This window comes from Petromyzon marinus, chromosome 30 (genome assembly GCF_048934315.1).
Source record: "Petromyzon marinus isolate PM22_M1 ecotype Great Lakes invasive population chromosome 30, UKy_Petmar_22M1.pri1.0, whole genome shotgun sequence".
In the NCBI taxonomy this organism is placed as follows: Eukaryota; Metazoa; Chordata; class Hyperoartia; order Petromyzontiformes; family Petromyzontidae; genus Petromyzon; species Petromyzon marinus.
Window position 1 is genome coordinate 5,852,823 of NC_133696.1, and position 18,418 is coordinate 5,871,240.

Below are 18,418 nucleotides of genomic sequence, written 5' to 3' on the forward strand. Positions count from 1 at the left end.
CATCAGCTCAGCCCAGCCCCAGGGTGCTGCTGCAACTCTCACGCGTTGTGTTCGTGCGTGTGAGTTGAACTTCTGTCGCACCGTGCGTAGCCACCGACCGTGCTAATCGAGAGGTGCGGGGCGAGGGCAACACAAAGTAAACACAAGAGCGAGCAGCTCTAAAGAAATGTGTTCTCGATCGAGGCGACTTTAAAAGTGCCGTAGTTCCCGGTGGCTTCCTAATATGGGAAGGAAGAGCGTTCCAGACGGCCGCAGCCGCGCATCCGAAAGCGCGCGATGCGGTGACCATCCTTGGGCCCCGAGGGAAAACGAAGTTTAGTTGTCAGTGAATATCCTTACTCGCCACGCATTGTCTCCAGAGCGGCTTTGGTAAGGAGACGACTACCCCGATGATGGCGTGATGGGGCATTTTTGTTTTGTCTTGGCAGTGAAAAGTGAGTTCGTTGCAACGTGCGTTTGATGAACCAATGATTGATCTACAATGATCGGTCTAAAGTGATCTACAATGATGAACCAATGATCGGTCTCCAGAACAACAGCCAAGCTCGCGTTGTTCGTGTGACATCTGCCATTCATAACATTTTATTTTTTGTAAAACATTTCCAAGTAAATAAACAACGTAATTTCTTCTCATTTCAGTTAAAAATAAAATTCATTCAAAAATTTATATTTCCTTCTTTACATTGTTTTTCAGCCATGCGTTATTTACATGTATTTGTTCATACATTTATCTTACTCACGCGTCCTTTGATATGTTCTTGTAACTCGCTGACCCATGCCCCTACTGGACAATTGTGGAACAAAACAAAAAGAGCTTCACAGCTCATCAGATTCCTCCAGGATAAAGATTCCCTGACCTCTAACCCGGCGATAAGAACGTGCAAAGGCTAAAATACGCGCACACGAATGAGACTGGTGGGGTGATGGTGAGAGGCGCCGTGTGGTGAGGGAGGGAGGTGGGGGGGAGGGAGGGAGGAAGGGAGGGGGAGGGAGGGAGGGAGGGGGAGGGAGGGAGGGAGGGAGGGAGGGAGGGGAGGGAGAGAGGTGGGGGAGGGGGTCGAGGGTGGTGTCTTTTCTAATTCATCGCGCTCGTGTTCACCAAATTCGGAAACCGAATGCCGTCCCAGAAAAGATTTGCTGGCCACAGGAGTGCGGATTAAGATCGCCTGCCTCCAGCAACTTTCTCCGGCTCAAGAAAGGACTCGCGAATTCAAAAGCCGACTTCTTTCTTTCGCTCCGTCGCTCCCTCCCCCTCTCTCTCGCCCTCTCTCGTCCCCTTTCTTCTAAACGTTTTGTTCAGTGTCGCATATTTGTAAGCTTGCACGTTGCGTGTTAGGAGGAAAGAAGTAAAGAGAGATTTATTAAAAAGCCCTCTCGTAACGTGCTGCGGATTGCAATGGAAAGGTGGCTTGGAGTGAAGTCCAAGCCACACTTTGACTAATCGGAGGCGACGTTTCTGGGGCGAGTGAGATTTTAGATTTGCGGGGGTTTTGTTTGCGTCTTTCCTTTCTTGTGGCGGTACCAGGTGAGACACAGTACGCACAGCGCCCGGTCATCCTTGAGAGTCGGTCGTTGTCATTCGTAATGATTAAAACAACTTTGGTAATTGTTTTTGATTGGAACCGCCAATGTCTTGATAAGAAAGTGATGGGAATGCATCGTCAGGAGCAAGTCTGTGTGTCGATTGAAGTTTATTGAAATACATTTCTGTGAAAACTACGGCGCAGCGCAGTACAAACGATGATACATATTTTATCCGTTAGAAATTAGACGATTTTTTTTGTTTGAACGATTAAAGAAACGAGTAAACTATCAACACTCACGGGGCAAATCGTTACTCTCGACGTCGTTGCCGGGAACAACATCGCATTCATTCATTCATTCCGGGCAACGATGGCAACTTCGCACGGCCAGTTGCCGCTGTCGAATGACGTTGGTTCCGCCTTCGCCGTTGAATGTAGAATTCGGAGAAGAATACTCAAATGTGCGTGTTTTGAATGCGCAAATGCGCTTGGTCCACTTGGCACACAACTTCGGGGGGATATCCACGTGGCCTCTCGTCTGCGATCTGAATTGTCAGCTTCCATTCCAGTCTCCCGTTCGGAGACAATCGGACTTGTCCAGTTTCCGTGAGATCGCTCCGTCATTTTCACGCGAAAAACGTTGCAGCACCTTTTGTAACCAGCGCATGAATTCGTGTAATTGTCTGTGTCTCAGTGACCGTGCCAGGCACCACCACATTCACAATACTTATTCTCGCTACGGCTGTGGCTATTCGTCACTTGACACCCACTCCAATCTACCTGCGACCCATATAACAAAAGAAAATGCTCGCACCCGGCACCACCACATCCAGTATACTTCTCACTCTGACCGAGGCCAATCGTCAGGTGCCATCTGCTCGAGTTTACCAAAGAACCGCAAAGTATTTCAGCACCCGGCACTCCACATCCATCATGCTACCTGTGGCTATCGCCGTGGATGCCCACAGTCACGTGCCCGTATTTCATGCTACCTGTGGCTATCGCCGTGGATGCCCACAGTCACGTGCCCATCTTTACGCTCCCCCGTTTTACCGGCCACCCGTGAAATATGGCACTCAGAAAGTTTAAGTCGTGTCAAGCCACTCAAATGATCCGATGGTGACACCCGGCCGACGATAATCATCGCAGCAAGAACAACAAAAATCAATTCAACACGTAGTAGGCTTTCGCGACAACTGTTATTCATAATACAGTAAAGGTTTTTTGGGGAGGGTTAGAGCGCGTAAATATAAATGTGTCGTTAACCCACCACGACACCGACGCAGCCAATTAGTAAGGGTTGTCACGTAAACAAAACGTGCCAATTAGTTAACAGCTTAATCACACCGGTTGTGTGCTGGAGAGTAAACCCGCTACATTTACAACTCGAGTTGAGTGACGTTTCGACGGTAATTAACAACCAGCTTCATCAGGCGATTTTTTTTTAATTCCACAATTGTCGGACCCGTGCTGTCTCTGTGAGTGTGTGCGGCCTTCCAGCAACAACGGAGGGCGGAGGAGCGACGCTCACAACAACGAGCGAAGGTGCCGGGCGTCTAAAACACAGCGAGTTGGCACAGCAGGGGGCACAGGTGGTGCATCGGCTACTCATCTCAGTCAGTCGACCCATGGCACCTGCTGGGTCTGTCCCGTGACCTCCTGCCAGCGGGCGTTCGACACTTCACGTGGCCTTAAAGTGCACTTAGCCTGGCACAAGTGCCGTGGTGACGTCACCACCACTTAGTGGCGAATATTGGTTGTGGTTGTTGTGTGGGGAGCCGTAGTGTAGTGGTTAGCGCGCTGCGCTACGAACCGAATTCGTTTCCAGCTCACGTCCAACACCAGTAAAGAATATTTGAACCGATCCTGGGCCTCCCCTAGGTCGACTCAGCCTCAAATGAGTACTTGGTGGGAATGTGTAAACATCGCCACTCGGAAGACAAAGGCGTTCGTGCGTGGTGCTGGCCACCCACCCCCTCGTGTACCTTCCCGGCCTTAGGAATAGGTGCTCGCTAACAACACTTGCCCCAACAGTCTGTTCAGGCTATACGGGGGATCTTTGTCTTTGTTGTCGTGTGGCCTGAACCGCCGGCGAAAGTGTCGGCCTCCGGGCTGAACAACGGCAGCAGCAGCAGCATCAGCAGCAGCAGGGAGGCGTAAACCGTGGGGATGGAGCCGCGTGGCGCAGACTGTGAACGGCGCTTTTTCCTGGGTTGGTTCCTAGCTCGACCGGCATCGCGATGTCGCCGAGGATGTGAGCCTGGAGAGCGAGGCGAGAGAGAGGGCGAGAGAGAGAGCGAGGCGAGAGAGATGGAGAGAGAGCCAGGCGAGAGAGAGGGCCAGAGAGAGAGCGAGGCGAGAGAGAGGGCGAAGCGAGAGAGAGAGATGGAGAGAGAGGCAGAGCGGTGAGAAAGGTAAACACGAGGACGCGCGGGGTGGCCCGGAGGATGCGCCCGAGGCGGCGAGGGAGAGGAGCGGGCGGGCGGGCTGGAAGGGAGATTGGCTGGGATGGGATTAGGAGCGTGGTGTGGGAAGGAAGCGAGGGCTGACGAGCCAAGGGGGTTGTTAGGCGCTCGTGGACACCAGCCTGTGTGGGTGCCTCTTTAACAGTTCAAGCAGCCGGTGTTCATTGATAGTTTAACTGGGTGTATCACAGCACGGACGCCGTTTGTTTGACATCAACACCGCGTCGTTACGAGCTGTCAGGATCACACATACCGCGCTGACATACCATGTCGCGCGTGTGTGTACGTGTGTATGTGTGTGCGTGTGTACGTGTGTATGTGTGTGCGTGTGTGTATGTGTGTGCGTGTGTGTACGTGTGTATGTGTGCGTGTGTGTACGTGTGTACGTGTGTGTGCGTGTGTGTACGTGTGTATGTGTGTGTGCGTGTGTATGTGTGTGCGTGTGTGTACGTGTGTACGTGTGCGTGTGTGTACGTGTGTATGTGCGTGTGTGTACGTGTGTATGTGTGCTTGTGTGTATGTGCTTGTGTGTGTATGTGTGTACGTGTGTATGTGTGTACGTGTGTGTGTGTACGTGTGTATGTGTGTGCGTGTGTGTACGTGTGTATGTGTGCGTGTGTGTACGTGTGTATGTGTGCTTGTGTGTACGTGTGTATGTGTGCTTGTGTGTGTGTGTATGTGTGCTTGTGTGTACGTGTGTATGTGCGTGTGTGTACGTGTGTATGTGTGCTTGTGTGTGCTTGTGTGTACGTGTGTATGTGTGCTTTGTGTGTGTGTGTCGGGAGCGGTAATATAGCGGTTATCGTGCTGCGCTACGATCCCGGCGACCCGAGTTCGATTCCCGCTCAAGACCAATACGTGGCGAATATTTGATCTGGCTCTGGGCCTTCCCCGAGGTCGACTCAGTCTCAAATGAGTACCTGGTGTGGTGTGTAAATATCACAGCTAGGGAGACAAAGGCGATCGTGCGTGGTGCTGGCCACGAACCCTCTCGTGTGCCGTGCCGGCCTTCATAGATTCTCGCTAACAGCACTTGCCCCAAATGTCTGTTGAGACTATACGGGGGATTTTTGTCTTCGTTGTCTGTGTGTGTGTGCTCGCTTAGAATGTATACTTTCTCTTGGACACAAATAAGCTCAGCCACAAAGACACTGAGTAACACACACAGCACACATGCGGTGAGAAACACACTCACACAGGCAAGACACACACAAAGACAAAGATCCCCGCATGCTCTTAAAAGACTGTTGGGACAAGTGCCGTTAGCACCTATCAAGGCCGGCACGGCACGAGAGGGGGTGGGTGGCCGCCTTTGTTTCCCCAGTGGCGATGGTGTCGAATCAAACCCGCTCCCCACAAGACAAAGATCCCCCATATAACCCGAACAGACTGTTGGGGCAAGTGCCTTGACCTCCTCAGATCTGATCATTACACATCGTTCCAGGTACAAGTTTTAAAGCCGTGTCGAGCGAGGGGACACCCAATCCAGATACAGTGAATACATCTGGCACCGAAGTTATTTGCATAACAGGAAATTGAATTGGTGATTTTTTTCTCGCCCATCATGAAATCAAAATATTCCACCACCAAACCATGCGCGTTGAACTTCCTTCGCACCGTACGTAGCCAACCGTGCCAATCGAAGGACAAAAAAACTGAACTAAAAAACAATGTTCCCCACGCGTGCGCGCACCCGCTCTACGAATCAACAACACCACCACGTTTTCGTTGTTGTCGTTTGTTGTTGTTGCTGCTGTTGCCAGTACTAAAGTATGAACAATAAGAATATGGTTTTAATTTGTTGACCCTTTTCTGGCAATGCAACAGGAGGCGTCAAGATGCTCAAGCACCAAACCCACTTCGGCGGTGACTCCGCGCATGGCTCGGCTCACGCAATCCGTAATCCGCCCGGCTTTTAATTCCACAAGCCCCGAGCCACGTCGAGCGGCCGCCCCTAGACCCGTTCGCGACAATGCAAATCGGGGGTGGGGGGCAGAAACGCGAGATTGGAGGGGGGGGAATGGGGGTGGTAGTGGGGACCCCCCAAAGCTCTCAGTAAACGCGCAACGTCGTCAAGCAACGTTGCTGTTGGCCCCGACGTTCCGTCACGTGCGGCTTTCTCGCACGATTGAAGAGAGAGATAGGTAGAGGGCTCGACTGCGTTTAGCGAATGCCACGATTTAAAGGGGGAAAAGACTGCTGTGGGTGGGTGGGTGGGTGCTGGAGAGGAGTGGAGTGCGTAGTGGTTAGCGCACTGCGCTCCGAACACGGCGACCTGAGTTCAATTACCCGGCCATGGCTGACGTGAGTGGCGGGTGATTCCTGAACCGGTCCTAGATGCAGTGGCCCGCGGGCTTTGCAATAAAGAACGCTGGGGTAGCGAGACTCTGCCGCGCTCAAGAGGTCATATTCCTGGTTCTTTCGGTAAAGTCACGTAGATAGAAAATAAAAAATAATAAAATTAAAATTTAAGACCGTTTGTGTAGCGATCGAAACGTCGTGGGGTTTTTTTGCTTTTATTATTTTCAATGTATTTGTATTTTTATTATTTATCTACGTGGTGACTTTACCGAGAGAACCAAGAACATGAATTCCTGCAGTCAAGGAAGTTTTAAGTCAAAAAGAAGAGGAAAATGATGATGATGATGATGAAGATGCAGATGCAGATGAAGAAGAATAGGAAGAAGATTATGCAGAAGAATAGGGAGAAGAAGAAAACGAGGAAGAAGAGGATGAAGAAGAGTAAAACGTGTGCAGTGTGACACAGGAATCTTTAGACAAAGAGTTTGCCGTGCGGCCGCTCTACCTGGGGCCGCCACCTCCGAGGCACACACGAAACTTTTTGTTTGTATTAAAAACACCCGGGACATTGCGGGGAAGAAGATGATCTCCCGGCAAATATCGCACGGGCGGAAAGCCACAATGCGAAATGCAGTCTTGTCCTGAGTGGTAAAAAAAACTATCACGCGTATTACGACAACAACAGGATTGGGACTTTGTTTTAATGACTTGTAGATGTTTACAGGAGAGCGGCAGCCTCCTTCCTTAAACAATAGGAGGGACGACTCTAACCGTGGGGCAGGGCCGTGCCGAGGGGGGGGGGGGGGGTTGAGGGTGCGGGGGAGCCCGGGGACGAATCACAACCGATGCCGTCAAACTACACCAGAAGTATTGTTACTTCTCACACCGTGGCGTCGAAACGCGCGTGCGCCCCCCCCCCCCACACGGCCAAAGCACGGGGCCCGGGCCGATCGCCCCGAGCCGCCGTCTACCCCCTAGGGATGGCCTCTACCAACCATGGTGGCTGTGGTGGTGGTGGTTGTGGTGGTGGTTGTGGTGGTGGTTGTGGTGGTGGTTGTGGTGATTATGGTTGTGGTGGTTGTGGTGGTTGTGGTTGTGGTGGTTGTGGTGGTGGTGGTTGTGGTGGTGGTGGTGGTAGTGGTGGTGGTTGTGGTGGTTGTGGTTGAGGTGGTGGTAGTGGTGGTGGTTGTGGTCGTGGTGGTTGTGGTCGTGGTGGTGGTTGTGGCGGTGGTTGTGGTGGTGGTTGTGGTGGTTGTGGCGGTGGTGGTTGTGGTGGTGGTTGTGGTGGTGGTTGTGGTGGTGGTAGTGGTTGTGGTGGTTGTGGTGGTTGTGGTGGTCGTTGTGGTGGTGGTTGTGGTGGTGGTGGTTGTGGTGGTGGTTGTGGTGGTTGTGGTGGTGGTTGTGGTGGTGGTTGTGGTGGTGGTGGTTGTGGTGGTGGTGGTTGTGGTGGTAGTGGTGGTTGTGGTGGTGGTTGTGGTGGTGGTTGTGGTGGTGGTTGTGGTGGTTGTGGTGGTGGTTGTGGTGGTGGTGGTTGTGGTGGTGGTTGTGGTGGTAGTGGTGGTTGTGGTGGTAGTGGTGGTTGTGTGGTGGTGGTGGTTGTGGTGGTGGTGGTTGTGGTGGTCGTTGTGGTGGTGGTGGTTGTGGTGGGTGTGGTGGTGGTGGTTGTGGTGGTGGTTGTGGTGGTGGTTGTGGTGGTTGTGGTGGTGGTTGTGGTTGTGGTGGTGGTTGTGGTGGTGGTGGTGGTTGTGGTGGTTGTGGTGGTAGTGGTGGTTGTGGTGGTTGTGGTGGTGGTGGTTGTGGTGGTGGTGGTTGTGGTGGTGGTTGTGGTGGTCGTTGTGGTGGTGGTGGTTGTGGTGGTTGTGGTGGTTGTGGTGGTGGTTGTGGTGGTTGTGGTGGTTGTGGTGGTGGTTGTGGTGGTTGTGGTGGTTGTGGTGGTGGTGGTTGTGGTGGTGGTTGTGGTTGGCAACTCGCGCTGTGCGCCACAGGACGGATCGCAGAGAGCGGCCGTGGCGAGGCAGTCTGGGTGGGGGGTGGGGGGGAGCCTCTCCCTCGCTGAAGGACGAATACAACTTTCCAGGTACCTTCGTGAGGGCAAAGACAAATGCAAAGATCACCCGTATAGCCTCAATTGGATGTTGGGGCAAGTGGCGATTATCTGAACCGGTCCTGGGCCTCCCCTGAGTATCCTCAAACTTGGAAGACAAAGGCGGCCGGGCGTGGTGCTGCCCCCCCCCCCCCCCAAAATAGAACAGTCCCAAGCACAGTTTAGTTTCTGCAGTTTCTACAACTGTGTTGTGCGTGTGTGTACATATAGTATAGTGTCTGTGGGGAGCGGTAGTGTGATGGTTAAAGCGCTGCGCTACGAACCCGGTGACGCAAATTCGATTCCCTTTTACGGCCAGTGACGATTATCTGAACCGGTCCTGGGGCTCCCCTAAGTCGACTCGGCCTCAAATGAGTAACTGGTGCGGTGTGTAAGCATCGCCAACTGGGGAGACAAAGGCGGTCGGGCACGGTGCTGGCCACCCAACCCCTCCCCCCCCCACCCCCGTGTGCCGTGCCGGCCTTCATAGGTGCTCGCTAACAGCACTTGCCCCAACACTCCGCTTAGGGCTACACGGGTGATCTTTGTGTGCGAGGTGGAGCATGATGACTGAGAGCCAATTAAATAAAGGCCGTCTCGGGTTTCGCAATTCCCTAGAGAGGCAGCCAAAGTGAGCACTTGTTTAGGTGTTTGGGGGGGGCGGGGGGGGGCGGGGGGGCGGTGGGGGGCCTGCGTAGTCCGTGTCCGCTCCGGCCAAGTGGCTACATTCACGGTTTATTTTTTTTATGGCAGCGAAATTTCCCTGATCTCGAGGGTCAGACCTGGTGCATAAACCCTCAGCCGGAACGGTCCAGAACCCTCGTCCACGAATAGTATTGGCCCGCCGCAATCCCCTCTCGCCTATAATAATCAGAGGATTGCCATCATGGGACAGGTGTGCGTTTGTACTCCAGTGGGTGGTGCCTTACGCCGATGTCACATGATGCAACACAATTTCTGCTCCTGGGTACTAAGTGTTAATTTTTTTCAATTGCTCATGCCTGAAAAGGTATAGAAAATGGTTGTTATTATTCCCCACAAACTTTGCTTTTGTGACCAGGACTTTATGTGAACGAAAGACACAAATGCACACATTGAAAATAGGTACATTGCAAAAAAATTACTGTCCTGGTCACAAAAGCAACGTTTTTGGGGAATAATGGCCATTTTCTGTACTCTTGAGGCATAAGCAATTAGGAAATAACACTTACTACCCGGGAACATTGTTTTTGTTACACAGTGCCATCTCTACTCTGAGCCAGCCTCAGCAACGTTCCAGAAATTATCTGGTGAGAAATTAGGTCCCTGCTTCCGGCGCTGGAGAGATACAGATAACAGGGTGACGATAATGAGGGCTTCATTTCATAATCATCATCATCATTATCAGGATCCACGGGCAGATAGCCCCGTAGGTGTCCACTGCGCAATTTCGTCACTTGTTTCCACTTTCCTCTCTACATTGTGCCAATACGCTCCTCAAACAGCGTGCCCACAACTCTCTGACACCAATCTCTTGAATCGCCGTCAAGCCGTGCTCGCTTGTTCGGTCTTTCTCTCGTTCCGGTGCCTTTCATTTTTACAGAACAATAATAACAACAACAACATGTTCTTTGGTTCTTTCGGTAAAGTCACGTAGAATGAAAATAAAATAATAAAATAAAACAAAAATGTTTCACGATGTTTCGGCCACAACACAAGTAGCCGTTGTGGCCGAAACGTCGTGAGAATTTTATTGTTTTATTTTATTATTTTATTCTCATTCTACGTGACTTTACCGAAAGAACCAAAGAAGATGAATCCTTGCAGTCACGAAAGCTTTAAATCGAAACAACAACAACACTTTTAATGTTCCAGTTGTTGTCCATCCTACTACACACGTGTGTCCAAACAGTTCCAGTTTTCCTTCTCATCACTGCGGCTTAATGTCAGGGAACTATGTTTCCACGCCCCGTCACACCACATCGAGTATACATGGCACCGCACTGCGCTCCGGCCATGGCTTGGCTACGAGTCCTGTGCCACACCGGCCCCCGGTCTGCGATCGACTGCACGGGAAAATATTCAGCGAGAAGTGAATAAGCCCCCAATGTGATCGCGAATAGCGGCGCAATTTGTTCTTGGGACACTGTGCAACAACCAACACGGACTGTGATTGAGATAGCGAGGTAATGTGTACTTGATAAAAAGCGATAAATGCCTGTAAATCGCAGGGTGGTCCAGGTGTCTTGTGACCCCCTATTAATTGACCCCCAATTTTTGTTAATTAAATTTGCATATTCATGTCTGTGTTAAATAACCCTTACTTTCAATAAAATATGACGTTTTATAGAGTATTAAACGGGGAGGGGGGGGGTGGTCACAAGACATCAGGACTCCTCTGTACGCTCCTCTCACTGACGGGGCTATTTTCGTTACCCGCGCTGTGATGGTGACGGTGCATTCAGATTCCCGTGTGGATTCAACCGCTGACTTATCAAATAAATAGTGTAAGCCGCATTTTTTTTTCTAAAACTACAAATACCATTTTTTTTTAAAACGACATCCAATGTTTGTTTTTATTACCGTGATTATTATTTTTAATTTTTTAGTTTTTGTTTCCTACACTGAAGTTGTTTTAAGTTGTCGTGTCGCCCGCACACAAACGCGGGCGAACAATTCAATGCCGACGACGTTTCCTTTGCCTTGCGCAGCGTCTCTGACATTCAACAACTGCATGGACTTTGTTGCAGACCCATGATTCGCTTGAAATTCAAGTTTTTCGTTTTTTTATTCTACTTCAATATTTTAATCGGTTAGTATAAGAGGTATTTTAAAAGCAGTTGGGCACTTTGGATTGTTCGAGACGATGTCACAAATTGCCTGGCGATCGAAGGCATCGAATAAAAACCTCATCATCATCACCCTCCTCCTCCACGCGACCCTCTCTCCTCGCTGCCGCCCCCTTCATTATTAACATAATCAGCATCTTCTCCCCATGCGTACGTGAGAGTAGCCATCCACGGTGGCTAGATGTTAACTGCCTCGCCTGGTACACAGGAGGTCGTGGGTGCGATCCCGACCTTGACGCCTGCTGCTGCTGCTGTATATTTGGAGTTTGAATCTCTCTCTCTCCCCGTGGTAGCGCGACATTTTTCTCTGGGTTCTTCGATTTTCCTTTCCCTTTCACATTTAGAATCAACATCCACGCGTTCAGAGTCTTTGTCTGTCATACATTTCCACGTCATAAAGCCTGGTAAAATAAAATAAAAAGTTCAGTTTCAGTGATGCCCAGCAAGTAAGTCCCAGCGTACGTGAGCATCGCTCTGGAGCGACCGCGATCTGAAATCTCCTCGGCTCCTCTGTCCTCACTCCGCTGAGTGGTGCGCCTCGAGCCCACACCCTCGCCGACTCCCCTCCCCAGATTCACAGATTCATCATCGTGTCGGATTTCTGCTCTCCCTCTCACGCGCGCCACCACCACCACCCCCACTTCGTTCTCGCACGTGCCGAGTCCACGAACTCCTCACACGCAGAGTCATCTCTCCATCCCTCCCTCGCGTGTGTTCCTCCCTGTGACACGCGTGTGCTTCTCCCTGTGACACGCGTGTGCTCCTCCCTGTGACACGCGTGTGCTCCTGTGACACGCGTGTGCTGCTGTGACGCGCGTGTGTTCCTCCCTGTGACACGCGTGTGCTTCTCCCTGTGACACGTGTGTGCTCCTCTCTGTGACACGCGTGTGCTCCTCCCTGTGACACGCGTGTGCTCCTCTCCGTGACACACGTGTGCTCCTCTCTGTGACACGCGTGTGCTCCTCTCTGTGACACGCGTGTTGAGTTCCCCCTCCCCCCCCCCCCCCGTGCTCACTCACTCACACCCTCATCCTCCTCCTCTCTTCTTCTGCCCGCTGTCAAGCTCCACTCCTGCTCCTGCTGCCACTTTAACCCCCCCACCCCCCCACTCCCCTCGGTGCGACCCCTCGCGTCACTTGCACGTGTACACTTCGGCCCTCTCGCTGCACGTGTTGCACCTGACGAAGCAGCACCAGTGGAACTTGCAGTTGCATTGCCACGAGCGCGTGTGCTGGTGCGTGTTGTAGCCGCGTCCGCAGCACAGCAGCTCGCAGCCGTCGGTCAGCGGCGACGCGCGGTCGCAGAGGCGGCCGCGCGTGCCCGGCGAGCCGGCGGCCGCGTCCTCCTCGCAGTAGTTGGGCGAGCGCTCGAGGTAGACGAGGTCGCCGTCGGCCGGCTTGCGGAAGCTGCTGCTGCTGCTGCTGCCGCTGCCGCCGCCGGAGCCGCGCGTCTTCTTGAGCTTGAGGAAGGCCGGGCGATGGTAGCGGCCCGCCACGACGGCCTCCACGTGCGCCGCGGCGTGGTAGCGCTCGCGCAGCGCGTGGCCCATCTCGCGGAAGTTTGGCAGCGTGGTCCAGCAGGTGCGCGTCGTGCACGAGCCAGACACGCCGTGGCACTTACACTCTAGCTTCATGCGCTCGTGCAGCACCTGCGGTGCGGCGGTGTGAGGAGGACGGGGATGGAATGGGAATGGAGAGGATGGAGAGAATGGTGATGATGGGGATGATGGAGATGATGGAGAGAATGGGGATGATGGTGATGATGGAGAGAATCGGGATTATGGTCATGATGGAGAGAATGGGGATGATGGAGATGATGGTGATGATGGAGATGATCGAGATGATGGAGAGAATGGGGATGATGGTGATGATGGAGAGAATGGGGATGATGGAGATGATGGTGATGATGGAGAGGATGGTGATGATGGGGATGATGGAGAGAATGGGGATGATGGAGATGATGGTGATGATGGAGAGAATGGTGACGATGGGGATGATGGAGATGATGGAGATGATGGTGATGATGGTGATGATGGAGAGAATGGGGATGATGGTGATGATGGAGAGAATGGGGATGATGGTGATGATGGAGAGAATGGAGATGATGGAGATGATGGTGATGATGGTGATGATGGTGATGATGGAGATGATGGTGATGATGGAGAGAATGGGGACGATGGAGGGCAGAGCAGCAATGATGATGAGTAATAGGCGTTGATCATGCCAATGGTAATTATCCCCAAGTGGCTTTCAGACATTCACGCAATTACCGACTAAATAGACATTCATTTTAACAACGATGGAATTCGCTTATAAACAAAACTACTGTGCTAGGTCTGGCTCCAGCTCCTCTCAGATAGGGGGGGGGGGGGTCAACAGAGCCGTCGTGTGGGGTGCGGGACCCAGGGAAAACTCCACTGTGTGGGCCCCCCACAACTCGTGGAGTCCCCCCAAGCTCCGCTGCGTGGTACTCGTCGAGTCCACACTCTCGCGGATTCCCCTCTCCAGATTCATCATCGTGTCGGATCTCTGCTGCCCTCCCTGTGACGCGCGTGCTCCCCTCTGTGACGCGCGTGCTCCCCTCTGTGACGCGTGCGCTCCTCTCTGTGACGCGTGCGCTCCTCTCTGTGACGCGTGCGCTCCTCTCTGTGACGCGTGCGCTCCTCTCTGTGACGCGTGTGCTCCTCTCTGTGACGCGTGCGCTCCTCTCTGTGACGCGTGCGCTCCTCTCTGTGACGCGTGTGCTCCTCTCTGTGACGCGTGCGCTCCTCTCTGTGACGCGTGCGCTCCTCTCTGTGACGCGTGCACTCCTCTCTGTGACGCGTGCGCTCCTCTCTGTGACGCGTGCGCTCCTCTCTGTGACGCGTGTGCTCCTCTCTGTGACGCGCGTGCGCTCCTCTCTGTGACGCGCGTGCGCTCCTCTCTGTGACGCGTGTGCGCCTCTCTGTGACGCGTGTGCGCCTCTCTGTGACGCGCGTGTGCGCCTCTCTGTGAGGTGTGTGCTTCTCTCTGTGACGTGTGTGCTTCTCTCTGTGACATGTGTGCTTCTCTCTGTGACGTGTGTGCTTCTCTCTGTGACGTGTGTGCTTCTCTCTGTGACGTGTGTGCTTCTCTCTGTGACGCGCGTGTGAGTCATCCCCTCCTATGCTCGCTCACACGCGTCAACTCTCTCTGCTCACTCGCTCACACTCTCCTCTCCCTGCCCCTCGTCATCTCTCTGCTTCTATTCGCTGTCAAGCTCCACTCTCCCCTTCCTCCTCCTCCTCCTGCTGCTTCTATCCCTGGCTAGTGCCGAGTCTGCGTACTCGCACGCGCCTTCAAACTACACTGGAAGTATTGCATCTGACACCGTGACGCCGAAGCACGGGCACCCTCCCCCCCCCCATCCATCCCCCAAACCGCGGGTCCCGGGGCGGTCACCCTGATTTGCCGTAGCCCTATGGATGGCTCTGATGGCAAGTCATGCCCACCGCTAAGCGGGGTGAAGTTGGGTGGGAGGCCAAATGGGCACCGTGTGGTGTAGGGCCCGCACCAAAACCACGCCCCCCTCCCCCCGCCTCGTTTGAGTAAACATTCATTTATTTTTTTCTCTCTACCTGAAGAAGACCGCTTGTATTGCGATCGAAACGTCGTGGGTTTTTTTGCCTTTAGTTTAGATTTTAATTTAATGCTTTCGTGATTCACATTCTTGGTTCTTTCGGCAAAGTCACGTGACTTTAGTTTAGATGTTTGTGTTTCTATCTACGCGACTTTACCGAAGGAACCAAGAACACATTCATTCCTTCATTCAGCAAAAAATTGACAACCAGTAAGCAAGAAGCGTTGGTCCAACGTCACAAACAAACAACAACAAACAACAACAACAACAACGACAACAACAACAACGACAACAACAACAACGACGTGGCTACGGTTTTACCGGGCGACGACTCCCGGCCCCCGCGCGGCCGCTTCGACTTTAGCGACGGGGGGCGCGCGGATCACGGAGAAGCGCACGGGCGGATCACGGAGAAGCACACGGGCGCGGGTCGCTCCACGTCGCTCACCTTGCGCCCCACCTCGTTGTTGTGCAGGTTCATGAGCGTGCGCGCGCTCTGGCGCACCTCGCGCGCGTCCACGAAGAGTCGCGAGAAGTGGAGGCCGTACTGCAGGTCGGCGGAGCAGCCGCCCCAGCGCCAGCCCTCGCGCGCGCTGTACGCCCCCTGCTTGGCGCGGTCGCAGCCGCAGTCGCTGAGGGCGCCTCGGCTGCACGAGGCCGTGAGCGCGTGCGCCACGCCTGCCGCCAGGATGGCGTGGGTGAACGCCGCCTCCCTGCTGCCTGCGGGCACGTCGGGGGTGGTGGTGGTTGTGGTGGTTGTGGTGGTGGTGGTGATTGTGGTGGTTGTGGTGATTGTGGTGGTGTTACGATATGCGGAGGTTCAAACGCAGCACGCCGCCAAGGTGGCTAGGAGATGTGAACTCCCTCGCCTGGTATGCAGGAGGGTCCGTGGGTTCGATCCCGACCCTGACGGTGCCTGCTGCTGTATATTTGGAGTCCGCGTCTCTCTCTCTCTCATCATCATCACGGTGGCTAGGAGATGTGAACTGCCTCGCCTGGTATGCAGGAGGTCTTGGGTTCGATCCCGACCCTGACACCTGCTGTATATTTGGAGTTTGCGTGTCTCTCTCTCTCTCTCATCATCACGGTGGCTAAGAGATGTTAACTACCTCGTGTATGTAAGCAGGAGGATTGTGAGTTCTATACCGACCCTGACGCCTGCTCTCTCCCCCCCATCCCCCGCCATGGTCGCGTGGATTTTTCTCCGGGTCCTCCGGTTTTTCGCTTTACATTTAGAACCTACATCACGCATTTGGAGTATTTGGCTGCTAGACATTTCCACGTGATGATAAGTCACTTCGTTGGGCTATCATTTGTGATCGCCAGGTTACTTCTGAAAAATAGCTCAGTGGGCCTTACCTGGTAAGATAAATGAAAGGGTTTTTTTAGATATCTTTGGCGTCTGACGAGAGTTGGGATGTTAGGGAATGGCGGTGGCGGGGGGGGGGGGTTAAGGGCGGGGGGGATTTAAGGCGGAGAGTGTCAAGGGGATGTGAGACTCAGGGAGATCACTGGGGTGTGAAATCCGGCACCCAGGGGCTAATCCTCGTGTAGCCGCCACTGCTGCCGCTGCTGCTGATGTTGAGCTCAGGGAAGTGATCTCATTCCTGGAGTGAGATGAAAACTCCATCGCATGAATTTGTCCATTCATACGGTCATTCGTTGAGAAGATAGATTAGTTATCCTCAATGGCAGTTGTTGACTTGCGGCAGTTTGGAAAATGTTGGGTGGGGATGGGGGGTATGGGGGAGCTTTTTATGGATCTCAGATTTTAAGGAACGTATTGCTTTGGTGTGGTGATCAATTAATTATGATCATCATCATAGTGATGAATCACCAATCGTCTAACAAATAATCATCATAACGATCACTCATCATGGTCGTAAAACATCCAACCAATTATCAAATCGTCGATTTTCCAATCGATCATAATCACCCAATCATTCGTCATCACTATCAATCATCAGTGTCATCATCCGATAACTCACTGTCCAATATCAATTTGCATTCTCTAATGACTCGATAAAACATCCAATAATACAAGGACAGTCGTACAATTACCGGCCAATCAGCATCAATCACGACTCATAAATCCATCAACCACTAATCATTAATTATCCAATCAATCGTCGCTAACACATTATATCAGTCACAACCGATGAATATGCCTGTCTGAACACGGCGTTCTATCTGAGCATTCCTCAGTACCATTCATCATTCACCATCAAATCGATCACCAATCAATAATAATCGATCAATAACGATTCGTTCCTACGCGCATGTCCTGGACGAACGCTCTGTACGCGCCACACCCCTCCCGACAGCACCACGACCGCATAATCACGGCAACCGTCTAATCGATCACCAATCAATAATAATCGATCAATAACGATTCGTTCCTACGCGTATGTCCTGGACGAACGCTCTGTACGCGCCACACCCCTCCCGACAGCACCACGACCGCATAATCACGGCAACCGTCTAATCGATCACCAATCAATAATAATCGATCAATAACGAATCGTACCTACGCGTATGTCCTGGCCGAACGCTCTGTACGCGCCACACCCCTCCCGACAGCACCACGACCGCATAATCACGGCAACCGTCTAATCGATCACCAATCAATAATAATCGATCAATAACGAATCGTACCTACGCGTATGTCCTGGCCGAACGCTCTGTACGCGCCACACCCCTCCCGACAGCACCACGACCGCATAATCACGGCAACCGTCTAATCGATCACCAATCAATAATAATCGATCAATAACGATTCGTTCCTACGCGTATGTCCTGGACGAACGCTCTGTACGCGCCACACCCCTCCCGACAGCACCACGACCGCATAATCACGGCAACCGTCTAATCGATCACCAATCAATAATAATCGATCAATAACGAATCGTACCTACGCGTATGTCCTGGCCGAACGCTCTGTACGCGCCACACCCCTCCCGACAGCACCACGACCGCATAATCACGGCAACCGTCTAATCGATCACCAATCAATAATAATCGATCAATAACGAATCGTACCTACGCGTATGTCCTGGCCGAACACGGTGTGTTCGCCCAGCCCCGAGCAGTTCCAGCGGCCCTGCCGGAACTGGTAGCGACACTCGTCAAGGGCGCGCTGCGCCCCCTCACCCAGCGCGATGATCGCGTCCGGGCGGTTCCTGCACACTGCGCGTTGCCGCGGCACCAGCCCCGGGATCTTGTTGCAGATGGTGTTGGCACCCAGCGCCACCACGGACGAGAGCGCCCTGCGTGTCGTGGTTGTGGTGGTGATGGCGGTGGATTGGAGGTGGAGAGAGGGAAGATTGAGGAGTTAGGGTTTGGAGGATGTTAATAATAATTATTATTAATATTATTATGAATCATTCTCATCTTGTGTTGCAAATTATGTCGGTTTCCACCACGGACGACAGCGCTCTTCGTGTGGTGGTGGTTGTGGTGGTGGTTGTGGTGGTGGTAGTGGTAGTGGTGGTTGTGGTGGTGGTGGTTGTGGTGGTGGTGGTTGTGGTAGTGGTGGTGGTGGTGGTTGTGGTGGTGGTGGTTGTGGTTGTGGTGGTGGTTGTGGTGGTGGTTGTGGTGGTGGTTGTAGTGGTGGTTGTGGTG

The 18,418-nt window shown here is 52.8% G+C and overlaps 1 protein-coding gene across 1 annotated transcript; it reads right to left on the reverse strand.

The window, feature by feature from the left end:
• Positions 1-12,291: 12,291 nt before the first annotated feature.
• LOC116947512 (protein Wnt-7b-like) lies at positions 12,292-18,122 on the reverse strand (the record flags this gene model as incomplete). The annotated part of the gene is made up of 3 exons (XM_076070589.1): positions 12,292-12,848; positions 15,246-15,517; positions 17,837-18,122. Coding segments are annotated over 3 exons (1,074 nt in total), but the record flags the coding sequence as incomplete, so codon positions are not given.
• Positions 18,123-18,418: the final 296 nt, after the last annotated feature.